Genomic DNA, 12,590 nt, shown 5'->3' with positions numbered 1-12,590 from the left:
AAGTCTAACTATTAGTAGCTTCTGTTTAAAATCCTCCAGAGATACTAGTGACTGGAAAGAGTGTTATCATCACCATAGAGTGACACTTTATCATATTTTTTTCCTCCAGATGTAGAACAAATATTTATTGAACACTTCTGTCTTTTCTGCATTACTATTAATAATTCTACTATTTCCATCTAGTAATGGACCAATATTATTCTCAGGATTATTTTTGTTCCTAGTACATTTTAAAAAAAAAAAAAACCTATTTATTATCCTTAGGTCTGCTAGCCATGGATTTCTCCTTGTGTCCCTTTGCTTCCCTTATCAATTTGCTACAATTCCTAACTTATGATTTATATCAATTACTATAAATTTCCCCATTCTTCCATGTGTTATATCTGCCTTCACTTCCCCTCTAAACTATGTCAGTTTTTTTAACCAGCACAACTTTCTTCCTTCTTACAAGTGTTGGTGGTCAGGCACACACAGAGCAGAACCCTGCTCTTAAGCAGGGTCTCTCCTCTGTGCCATGTGCTCAAACTGGGAAGCTCCAACCCCCTCACCCCTGTGTTAAGCTTTCCCCATGCCCCAAGCAAACTCTGGCATAGAAAAATCCTTTTTCCATGGGCGTGAGCCAGTACTTGAGTCCTTCACTCAATATTGTTGTGTCTTGGTCCTTCGGCAAAGTGTTATTCCAGGGCAGAGCAACTGTCTGGAATGCAATTCAATATGCTGCCCTCAGGCAAGGTTAGATGTCTGTTCCACACATCATATAAAATGAAGTTAATAAATTGATATTCCATTGATGTTATACCCTGCATATGCCACTGCAAAGTAGGTATAACAAGCTGTCCAATCAGAATGAAATAAAAGTTTCATCTAATTTTTATCAGCTTTGTGCTTTTGTTCTGTTATAACCCAGCATATGATATAGATCAAATATCATAAATCAAATATACAGATATTGCAAATACAGTTGTGACAGTGCTCAGGGAAGGGAGGGGAAGAGGGTGCAGGAAAAAAACACACAACCCAACATCCCTCAACTAACAGTACAATAACCTAGTGCCCTGTGTTAACATATAACATGAAGAAACATCTTAAATATCCACTTCCTTTAAAGGACAGAATATTTTCTAGTAGATAAAGGACAGGACAGGACAGGGAGCCAGGAGATCAGATCTAGATTCTATAGCTTGCTCTGCCACTGAAAACTTTACAGTCTAAATAGGACAAGACAAACAAAAGGTGTGTAGGGGGAAACTGAGGCACAGAGAGGTGAAGTTACTTGCCTAAGGTCACACAGGATGTCAGTGGCAAAACTAAGGACCCTACTCAAGCCTCCTGATTCCCAATCTAGTGCCATATCAACTAGCCCACAATGGGTATCCTGTCACTAGCATCTCCAGAGGATTTTAAACAGAAGCTTAATGGGGCACGCAGGGGTCATACTCTGCAACGGCAGGGCCTATTTTTGGTCCTTTGGCTCTTCCCGCGCCCAGGAAGAGTTGCTCTGGGTGTCATCTACTGGCTCCTTGGATTCCTTTGAAGAGCAGTGGGTGCTGTCCAGGGGTCTCCCTGCAGTCTCTTGGGTTGGAGTATACTGCCTCATACTGTTGAGAGAGGGTTCCAGTCCATGGTGATATCTAGTGATCCCAGAGTGTAGGACTTGTGTACCTAGTGATTAATCGAGCCCTGGGTGGAGATGGCTGGTCCTGTAGGAGTGAAGGTTGCAAGAATCCTGGGGTGGATGCAGCACTGTGGGGTGCAAGGGGCTGGGCTCAGCTCAGGGGGGAGGTTACAGTGCTGGAAGGACTGATCCTAAAGAGGGTTGCAGTGGGAGTGAGGGACAGAGGCTGCTCTTATGTGTGGGTGTCTGTAAGGGTTTGGTCCTGGGGAGGGTCTCGTTAGGGATGCTGGGGGTCCTGAGCGGAGCTTGCAGTAGGGCAGGTCATGGGTGCTGGAACTAGGGGTGCTGGGCTTCAAGTAGTTTCCATTAAATACGGAGTTTATAGTTGGATTCACTGGCTCTCACCACCCCCACTTTACGGATTGTCCCAGTGGGAACTGGGGGAGCAGCAAGGGGCGGTCCCACCAGGCGGGAGAGGGAGGGGGTGGTCCTAGCAGGCGGTAGGTCCCGGGGGCTGTGGAGGAGGCGGGGGTCGGCCCCGGCAGGCGGACTGTCGGGCGGCTGGTCCCTGCGGTGGGGCGGGGCGGCGCCGGGCACAGGAAGCGGAAAGCGGCGGCGTTAGCAATTGCAGCAGCGGGGCTGGTACCAGGAGCAGCATGGAGCGGCCGCGAGAGGTGGGTGCGGGCGGCCCGGGTCCCCCTGCCCGGGGCTGGGGCTCTGCCCTGCACGCGCCCAGCACCCCCGGGGCTGCTCCTGCCTCCCCGGGCTGGCCCCAGATCTCCTCCCCCGGGGGGCTGGGGTCCTGCTGCGGTTCGCGCCCCTCTGCCTCCTCCGGGGGGCAGGCAGCCCCAGGGGGCTGAGGTCGTGCCACCCCTTCCCCGGCTCCCCCGTCCGGCAGCCCCCGCACCCCCCTCCCGGACCTGTTCAGCCCTCGGCCCCAGCAGGGGCTGACCCGGGAGGGGGTTCGCGCCTGGCGTGCTCTGTGCCTGGCTGCCCAGAGCCCCGCTCCCATCGGGTGCCGCCCGGGGTGGAGGCTGGCTCTTAGCTGCTGGGCCGCATCTGTGCTCAAGGCTGGGTGGCCCCTGGGCTCACGCTGGCAGGCATCTCGCTACCTCTGTTAAACCAGGGAGGGGGACGCAGTAACCGGGCTTCTGTAAGTCTCAGCTACCGGCGAGCGTGTACTTCGGTTGCAGCTCCTGGCTAGTAGGTGCCTGATCCATTTGGGCACTCCACGCTCCTGCTGGAAGAGAAAAAGAGCTTTTTGACACTTCTCCCCACACCTTAAGCCTCCTGGCTGCTGCATGGCTTGCCCGAGCCTTTGTTTTCTAGGTCTTCAGCCTTTGCTGCTCAGAGCTTTCCCATGCAGCAGCATGACCTGGACCAGAGTCTTGTCATTTGGCATTGCTGCCCACAGAGCCCTGAATAACAGCACTGCGTGCACATAACTGGAATCTTGCTAATTTCAGGCAGAGCTATGAGCAGGAGCTTAGGCACACTGAGGCTTGCCTGAAGACCTGGGAAGGCAACACTGCTCTGTGCAGGGTTGCCAGGGAAAGCTTCCCACTCACCAATGGCAAGTGAATTTTTAAAGCCCGGTGTTTGGGGCAAATTACTAATTGATTAGTAAACAAATAAGTGAATTAAAATTGAGTTCAGTGCTCTGCAAATCTATCTAATTCCCTGGATGATGTAAATCAAGTTGTTTAAATTCCAAGTCTGTTTGGACAACTGTGGGTAGATGTATAAGACAAAAAAGCTAGTAAAGTATAACGTGACTTAGTTATACAGAAGTTAGTTTGATCAGTTAGACTAATATGACAATTCATGGCTATACAGGTCTGCATGGCTGTCTGCTAAGTTTAGAGCATGGCAATTTACAACCTTTCGGTGATGGAGATAAACCTGAGATCCTTCTGCTCCAAAAGCATAGGCCTGCACATGGCCTGCAGGGGACACTCCTTTTAGTTTTTAGCAATGTTGGTGGTGATTGTGTCCACACAGAAGACAAAGTTATTACTTTTGCCAGTTTGTTATAACAATTGCCAACTTTGAATGGCCACTTAAAAAAAAAAAAGACTTGTTTAGAATGTTACTTAATGGTTCAAAATAACATTCCTGCATCAGAAGCTGTGCTCTTTAGCTACATGTTTCCTGAAGGTGCAAGTGACAGGGCATCAGCTTTCTTAGTCTAGAGAGGCAGAACTAATAATTGTACATAACGTTAGAATATCAGTTGGAGAAATAGTTTTGATTAGCGGGAGAAGAATTGTGTTCAGGTTAGTAATTCTTGCCTCATGGTTGCCGAGTATTTAACCTCCTAAGAATTTGATTTTAAACAGGCTTCGCTTTTTACCCCTTTTGGGGTTTGAATATATAATTGGCTGCAATGCTCAGACCAGTATTGGTCCTATAGTAATTTAGCTTGTTAATCTTAAAAATAAATGATGAATAGAGTTACAGAAAATCTCCCATTTAAAAAAACCTCCTCACAAGTCAAAATTCTGGAAGGATTTCCAGCCCACATTCAGCCACACAGAGAGGTAGCTAACGGCTGATGGCTATCAGCCAGGAGAATGAAAGCTGAGCAGATATACAGACTGTGTCTCAGTTAGGATACTGCTTCTAAATTTCCATGTTCGTTACTGTCCTTTCAACTCCATCGCTAGAGGGAAGGTTAATGCAGTTAGGGCTCCAGATAACCACTGGCAATCTAAGCACCATAACATCTGACCCTGATCAGAGCAGTGTTTGCATGAAAGAGTGATTAAAATGTTAGTGGCTCCTGGTACCATGGGTATCTAGTGCTCCCAGCAGAAGAGGAAAGATCCGACAGGGAGTCACCATCACGGTGGTAATGTTTTGGAAATTAGTTGCTTACCGTCACTTCATGTTTACTGTCCCATTGAGATAAATAGAGGGAATTCACTCTTCTCTTTGAAGCAAATCCTGCCCCTTCCCCCGTGGTTATTGAGGGCATTGCAAAGCCAGGGCAATTGTTCCCAAAGGATGTGGAGCCCCTGCAAAGAGATGCATGTTGTGAAGCCCAACTAAATTGCCCAGTAGGGATTGTAGTTTGGGATTGTAGATCCACTGGCCATTCCATCCCCCTGTAGTTGAAGTGCAAGTGGCACAAAGGGTCCTAAAGGGTGGGGCAGCCCCTCTGGGGGGTACAAACAGAATCTCAGTTGTTCTCCAGAGTCTCAGCTTTCATTTAGAAGAACCCACAAAAGTTTAGCTGTTACGGTTTCAGAGAGAACCTTGAAAATGTGACCGTAGTATAACCAATGCAGATTAGTATGCCTGAATTTGCCGAGTGCCTGAAACAATGGCTCCAAAGTTGAACTGCCCTGTTCATTTCAAAAAATGCTAACTCAGGCCAAGACACATTAAATGTCAACGTTGTTCACTATGTCTATGTTACTGCTCATGAAAGCGTATATCATATAATGAAGACCAATGTTTCCTAAAGTGTCGGTTGTGCCCCCCCCCCCCCCCGATCCCACAAAAGATTAGGTTTGTGGGGGGTATAGGAAGTGTACAAACTAAGAGGTACAGACTCGGCATCCAAAATGTGGAGAAGGCTGCTATAGCCTTGGGGCTGGAGAAGGAGTCGCAATGAAGCTCTGCTGCTGATGAGTAGCTTGTGAGGGCCCTAAAGAAAGCCCTGTAGGAGCGTTTCAGAGCACAGACTAGTAGCTACCCATGGCATGGGCTGTAACTCAGTTTTTTTGCTTGACAAACACTTCTGTTTGTTACAAAGCAAACAGCCCTGCTGGTTTTTGGACCTGTAATACATGTTCAAATGATTCACCCATATGTTTGTATTACCTATTGAAAACAAATTAAAACAATCCTCCCGTAGAAATATCCATGCCATATAATGTGAAGACCTTAACTTGTATATTTAAAATAAAGAAGTAACTGCCAGAGTGAAAACTGAAACGTGCCACCAACTCAAGTGCAAAAAAGTATGTAATGTAGGTTGCACACTTAAAATGAAAGTCCCCGCTCCTACAGTTGGATTCATGTAGACAGATCATTTTGCCCTGGTGGATCTGATTTCTGGATTGGGGCTTGAGTCAGGAAATGCTGAAGTTAACATTCTTGCAACATTAATTTGGTGATGTTGCTCATATGTGGCTCTTTCTGTTTGTTCTTAGGTGTGTAATTTAATATATTAAACGACATGACTTTTACACTTTAGGAAAATACCACAGATATATTGTGCAGCCAAGTTAATGCTGCTGTAGGAATTTTTAACTTGTAAATTTCCTGACTCTCGGTCTTTGACTGTGCAATCCTAACATTGCCTTACCACAGCTTTTAGGTTTTTGTATTTAATTTCCAAATTAAATTGGGAGAGATTTCCCTTGTTTGCCAGCTTACAGGCCTCCATTGGCCAATAGACAGTTGGTGCCATTTAAGTATCGAGGCCAACTGCACACTTAACTGAACATGTGTGTACTTGCGGATGCTTTCTGCTGCTTATGCTCCAGATGGCATTTTCAAATGTACATAACTTCACAAACTAACTGCCAAATTCTAATTCAGTAGAAGTTCTAAACTTGCATAAAGATTAATGCCTTACTAAATTTGAAACTTCAAACCTGAGCTGATCTAGAGTTCTCTTCCCAAGCACTGCATGAGCAAACCTTGAAACGGTGAGGAAACTGATGGGGTAGCACAGAAGGCTGGATATTTCTGTTCACATTTGTAAATCAAAGGGCTGAATGCAACCAACTCAACTCAACTCAACTTTTTATTTATTTATTTATTTATTTATTTTTTGAATTGCCTTGAACCAGGGCCTTGCTCTCTTGAAATCAGTGACCAGACTGACTTCACTGGCAGCAGGCTTGGGCCCTAAGCAAGGAAAATGGCCATTCAAAAAAAAATTTTTTTTATGAGAGGTTTATGAGCATTTGAAACTAGGGAGTTACAATGAGTTACTAAGTAACCTTAATTACAGAGATTTCTGCTGTACCCTGTGGAGACTATCTTATCTGAGATGCAGTGATTTATCTTGATGTGAAGGGCTAGTGCTCTTTTTGCCAGCATAGCCGCCTTCCCTTTGGGAGCATAGCCTGGCTCTTTATCCCCACGTGCTCAGCAGCTGGATGAAGTTTACAACTCCCTTATGGGCTGCGAAAAGGATGAACACAGTCAAAGTCCTACCCAAGCCCTGCCCCACCACACACTGGTGCCCAAAACAGCTTCCTTCGGTGCTAGTCCAAAGTGTCTGAATCAGGGCATCCTTGAGTAGTCACACAAGATGATGGCCTTGTCTAAACAAAGTTGACTTAAATTGGGGTTTAAACTAGTGCAAGCTTGTGAATAGATATGGCTTCTGTACAGTACAGTTGCCTATGTCCTAGGGCCATGAGGAGATTTATTGTTACTTTTATTGTGATAGCATCTATAGGCCACAACCATGTTCGGTCCCATTGTGCTAGGCACTGCACTCGTGTCCGCTCTGTGCAGAATGTTGATTGTATGAGCCTTCCCATTACTTTCTGGGTCTGCCAGTCAAGGACTACTGTCTTCTTATGGCTCCCCAACCCAATGAGCCCTCCCTGAGGACTCTTCTTTTTTCCTTTCTCTCACTCCCACTGGCAGTTCTTGGGAGTTTCTCCCAGCTAGGCTTAGCCATTTTCTGCTGTGGGCTATGTACCACACACCCTTCATGCCTGACCTGGGTGTGGGGTGTGTACGCTCCATGTTGATGGAGCATTGTAGGATTGTGGTTGCTGCAGTCTTCCAAAGGAGGTTGCCTGTGGTGTTGCTCCATGTTACTCAAATTGGGTATGGTCTTCAGGCTTCTGGAAAGTTGCCAATGCAGCCTTTGGGTGCCCTTAGCTGGCTTATAGGCAAAACCAGTGGTGTCTTTTTCCCAACTGAACTGAAACGGATATAGTGCCCATTCATAGCAGCCCTGCTGCAGCCTTGGCAGAGCGCTCTGTTTAACCGTCAGTGTCGCGTGGCCAAGGCCGTGAGGTGTTGCAGAACTCTTGCATTAAGGGTATTGCTGTTGGTGGTGACTGATCCAAGAGGGTTGGCTTTTGGGTGGCCTTTTGTTGTGGAGCTGCATCAAACCCATTGCTTTTGTTTACACACACACGTGCCTGCCTGCCTGCCCACCCTTGTGTTTCTGTGTTAACCTAATGAAAATACTTCCTGATATAGGGTGCATGTTCTCTGCTTGATCCCTTGTGTCTGTGGGTGGCTCTAGCTTTTTTGCCGCCCCAAGCATGGCAGTCAGGCAGCCTTCGGCGGCTTGCCTGCGGGAGGTTCGCCGGTCCTGCGGCTTCGACCTACCAGCCGGCAACCTCCCACAGGCAAGCCACCAAAGAGTGCCTGACTGCCACCCTCACAGGGACTGGCAGGGCGCTCCCCGCGGCTCGCTGCCCCAGGCACGTGCTTAGAGCGCTGGTGCCTGGAGCTGCCATTGCTTTTGTCACCTCTCCCCACCTCAGAATGGGAACTGCCTGCTCTTGATTCATGTGGGGAAAGCCTGGGTACTTTCTCTGTAGTGTCAGTCTGCTGAAATGCTATGTTGACTCTCTACAAAGATGCTCGTGCCTGTAAAGCAGTACACCATGTGTTGTGTCTCTGCTGCAATTCCCTTAATAGAAGCTCCACTGTTAACACACAAGGAATTGCTGTGTCCCAGCACTGGTTACTCCCTTAGGGTTGTAGTTAGAGAAAGGGATGGGGAATTACACTCCTGTTCTTGGCTCTGCCACTGAGTTGCTGTGTGAGCTTTGCGCAAGCCATTTGCCCTCTATACCTTAGTTTCTCCATCTGTAAAATGGGGATAATACCAACCATCCAGGGAGGCTGTGAGACTTAAGTAATGTATGTTTGCAAAGTGCATGGAGAACCTCTGAGAGGTAAGAGTGTTAGTCTCTATAGTAGAAGCTAGTGTAATTTCTATACTAGGGGTGGTTATCGCTCCTTGGATATACACACAGCCCTCCTCTCCTCCCCACTATGCTATTCCCATCGTAGGGGTACATGTGTTAGTGGAGAGGATAGCTGTCCTCAAAGATAGATAATGACTTACTTGCAACTTCTGTCTAATTCAGGATGTTCCTCCTCAATTGCATGCAAGTCTTGCTGATTTATGGGAATTGCAGATTATGGCTGCAGGTGGTTTCTATTGATCATGTTCTGCTAAGGGTGCTTTCTTCTCATCACCGTCCTTGCACACAAATCTGCACTAGCTTCCGATCTCCTGGCTACACTTCAAGCCTCTCCTACTTACTTTCAGATCTCTGCATGGTTCTGCTCTTGCCTGGGTCTCTACCCTCCTGCATCCTACCCAGCTTCATGCCTCCTTTCATTAGGAGACCTTTCTGCCTTATAACTGCAACAACCTCCCAATTAACATGTACACAGCCAATGCCCTCTCCATTCAAATAACTCCTGCAAGTGCCCACCTATTTGACAAAGGCCTTGCAGCTCCCACTATCTACATAACATTTTGTAATAATGTCCCTGTTTGTTCCATCAGACTGAACTCCATGGGGCCAGCATTTTGTTCTTTGTTCTGTACACTTTATACACTGTAATGCATGTGCTATACACTTACATCACTAATTAGCACATGAGGTGTTAAAAAGATTAGCCCTGATGAGTTAAAAAGCCAACTCTTTCTTGCTCTTTTTGAAGGAGGTTGAAGAGCTCTTGCAAGAGGTTTGAAAATTGCTGTGAGCAGAAAATGATTGAAGGATTTAATGAAAGCAAACTCTCTCATTTTAGAACTTGTAAATAAATGTAACACCAATGAAAGTAAAGGCCACGACACTGATGAGAGGCAGGAATAGCCTGGGCAGGAAATGTATAAGATTACTCCCTCCTTCCTCATGCCAAGCACCAAGCTCTGCCAAGGGCCTGCTGTCTTGAGCTGCAGTGCTGCCATCTACTGTTCTAGAGTCTGGGGATCTGTGTAGTGACAGCCCTGTTTGTGTGCATCGCGAAAACTGGCAAATCACTCCTCTCTCCACTAATCAATTTAACTTGTAACCTAATCCAAAATGTGAATTTGGGTTCCCCAGAATTAAAGGGGTTAGTGTCCACTAGTCCTTCGCTATCGGACATGTTTGATTGTTATTCCAGTATCTTGTTCTTTCCAAAACATGTTCCCTTTCCTCCTTGTTACAAAAATGTCACACACCAGAATGCCCTACGAAATATACTCCAGGAAAGAAATGCTGCACAAATCCAGGGTGTGTGTAAAGTAAATGTGATCTAATAGTCTCTACTCAGACTCCTATGACTTTTAAAAAGCTGCATGTCAGAGCCCAAGTAGCATGTAGATGGTAAGTGAGAGGGGACCTTGTAATCTACGGTATTTTATAGTTAGTAATGCTAATAAAATGGACACACCTTGTAGTTATGAAAATGATACAGGTTCAGGCACGGTGGGTCTGATTCTCTTTTTCTTTGTCCCTTGTGCACTGACACATACCTGTGCAATGTGAGTGTGAAATGTTGTTATTCTGACTCGGTAACATTTTTATATTTACTTTGCACAGGTGTAAATTACAGACAGGGCAGGATGGTGGTGGAGACTCAAACCCAGTGTATCTTTATGCATTTTCCAGTAGTGAGTTACAGAAATCTACTGTGCTGCAGGTATGGGCTGTGTTGCCTTTCCCTCACCAGACCCCTCTGTTCATCCAAAGATTCTGATGTCCTCTGGAGACTTTGAGATAAATGGGGCTGCGTTGTGTATAGCAGGAGCTGCTTATTTTATAATTTATTACTCCAAAATATATGGATAGAACAAAAAAGATGTGGTATCTTTACCCAAGAGCTTACACGCTTAGACCAGGTGTGACAAATGTTGATAGATGCGACAGGGGAAGGAGGACGAGGCCTACCACGGTAAGCACATGGCTGCTTTGCTTAGTAGAGTATTGGTATTGTACGCCCATCTGTTTCTTTTTTCCTAGGTTGGTATTGAAGATTAAGGCACCTGCTCTTCCCTCCTTAGAGTTTCTTTAGGTGGAAAGTCATTGGCTGCCTGATGTTTTGGAGCTACTCATGATTGAGACGCCGAGAGTATCCAGGAAAGTACTTTCTCTGAGGACCCCACTTCAGTAGCAACAGCTGCTCACCCTCTAAGGAAGGCGATCAGTGCCCCTCCCAGTGGGGGGCAGGCATCTGCTGCCATGGATACCGAATCGACATACTCGGGATATTCCCACTACTCAGGTCACTCCAAAAAAGCCCACAGACAAGGGTATGGAAACCGTTATTAGCAAATTAGTCCTTAGGCTAGGCAGTGTCACAATGTCATGACCTCTTCCATGGATCGTGCTGAAGCCCCTCGCAGACCAAAACACTGTGGCTCTAAAGGAGGCAAAGTGTGGGATGACTTTCTCTCTCTCAGGACACTAAAAATAGGGCCGCAGAAGGTGGAGATGGAAAAAGATTGATTAGTTCAGTCATTAACTGAGAGGGCTGGATAGAGTCCCCAGATGGAGGACTGACCGGTTTTTTTTAACATATTCTTGCTGCTGTTCCTCCTTTTTTCCACTCCTGTTTGTCTTCCTCAGCCAGGGGCAAAGTTTCTCTTCCCTTCAGCTGCCATGTTAACACCTTTTGTGGGTAATTCAGGTGTTTAGAAAAACAGCTAAAAATAGGCAAAGTTTGCCTGTGGCTTTCATATTATTTATAAACTTTGCCTATTTTTAGCTGTTTTTCTGAATACCTGCATTACCCACAAAAGGTATTAACATGGCAGCTGAGGGGAAGAGAAACTTTGCCCCTGGCTGAGGAAGACAAACAGGAGTGGAAAAAAGGAGGAGGAACAGCAAGCATCTGTTTAAAAAGCTGGTCAGTCCTCCTATCTGGGGCCTGACTCTATATTCTTTTTGTATTATGGCAGCCCCTACCAGGCTCCATCTGAGATCAGGGCCCTACTATGCTAGGTGCTGTATGGACCCAGACATTCCCTGTCCTGAAGATCTTAATCTAAATATTGCTGTCAGTGCTCCCTTGAGTACTACCTCAGCGTCCTTGAGACAGCTTGATTACTGACCCCCTCACCATCTCCCACTGAAATCCTTTGAGGAGAGGGAGTACTCCCTGAGTTTACGCTGAGGATACATGTGGCAGAGTGTCCCCTTCTCCAGGCCTCTTCTGATGTTGCTGGAGTAGGAGGCGTTTGGGACCAGGGATTGGGAAGGGAAGAAATAGGTTCAAAGTTTCTGATTTAAGTCTTCTGGGCCAGGGACTGTCCTATACAGCTCTGAGCTCTCTGTGAACACGGAACTCATGTGCCATGCCCTGTGGGACTGGCATGGGAGATGGCACCAGGAATCAGGCTGTCCTTTAAAGTTTGGAAAGAGAGTCATGTTGTGTGGGCAGGTACAGGCTCCTCGGTGAAGTGAGCCTTCTACAATCCTATTGCCAGAAACAATCTGCAGACGTGGGATCTACGTTGGCTCCCAACCTTCTTGGAGGCATAGCAGGTGGAGTTTATGTTGTGGAAGGTTGTATCGCAAAGGTTAACTGTCAAGAGGCTAGTACACTTCTTGATTTACAGGAGGTTAAAGAAAGTGGGTAGATCTCACTGGGAGGGCTGAGTCTGTGATGCCTTCTGGTGAATGGGTCCTGTAATCTTCTTCTCCTCTTGCCTTTATTTACGGGAAAGGAGTCGGGACAGGCACAAATCGCCACGGAGTAAAGATGGCAGTAGGTCAGAGAAATCGGTCACCATCCAGACACCTCCCGCAGAACCGCTGCTGGGGAATGATACCTCTCGAACAGAAGAGGGTCAGGTAAGGAATGGGAAGCAAATGGAGATGTGGATGGGCGAAGCGTGGGCTGTGGGACAGCATTCTGCGTTGGTGACTGTCTTTGCCTGCCTGCATGCTGATGAAAATGTTAGTTGGACTCTTGATAGCAGGCAGAAATGGCTCTTGGGTCCCTTTGGATCATAGTTAATGCTGTTTGGGTTTTTTTT

The 12,590-nt window shown here is 46.6% G+C and overlaps 1 protein-coding gene across 5 annotated transcripts in view; it reads left to right on the top strand.

The window, feature by feature from the left end:
- The first annotated feature begins 2,209 nt into the window (after positions 1-2,209).
- VANGL1 (VANGL planar cell polarity protein 1) overlaps positions 2,210-12,590 on the top strand; it is a 56,376-nt gene continuing 45,995 nt past the window's right edge. The window contains exons 1-4 of one of the 5 annotated variants that reach the window (XM_050959050.1): positions 2,255-2,289; positions 10,153-10,252; positions 10,614-10,862; positions 12,279-12,405. In XM_050959050.1, the coding sequence (XP_050815007.1) occupies positions 10,792-10,862; positions 12,279-12,405 (198 nt within the window). In that variant the 5' untranslated portion in view covers positions 2,255-2,289; positions 10,153-10,252; positions 10,614-10,791. Of the gene's footprint in view, positions 2,290-10,152; positions 10,253-10,299; positions 10,505-10,572; positions 10,863-12,278; positions 12,406-12,590 lie in introns of those variants that run through there. The other 4 variants (XM_050959012.1, XM_050959031.1, XM_050959022.1 and 1 more) reach the window with 4 other exon arrangements.

The sequence above is a fragment of the Gopherus flavomarginatus genome, chromosome 1 (genome assembly GCF_025201925.1).
Source record: "Gopherus flavomarginatus isolate rGopFla2 chromosome 1, rGopFla2.mat.asm, whole genome shotgun sequence".
In the NCBI taxonomy this organism is placed as follows: domain Eukaryota; kingdom Metazoa; phylum Chordata; order Testudines; family Testudinidae; genus Gopherus; species Gopherus flavomarginatus.
This window is presented reverse-complemented; position numbering and strand designations above follow the sequence as displayed.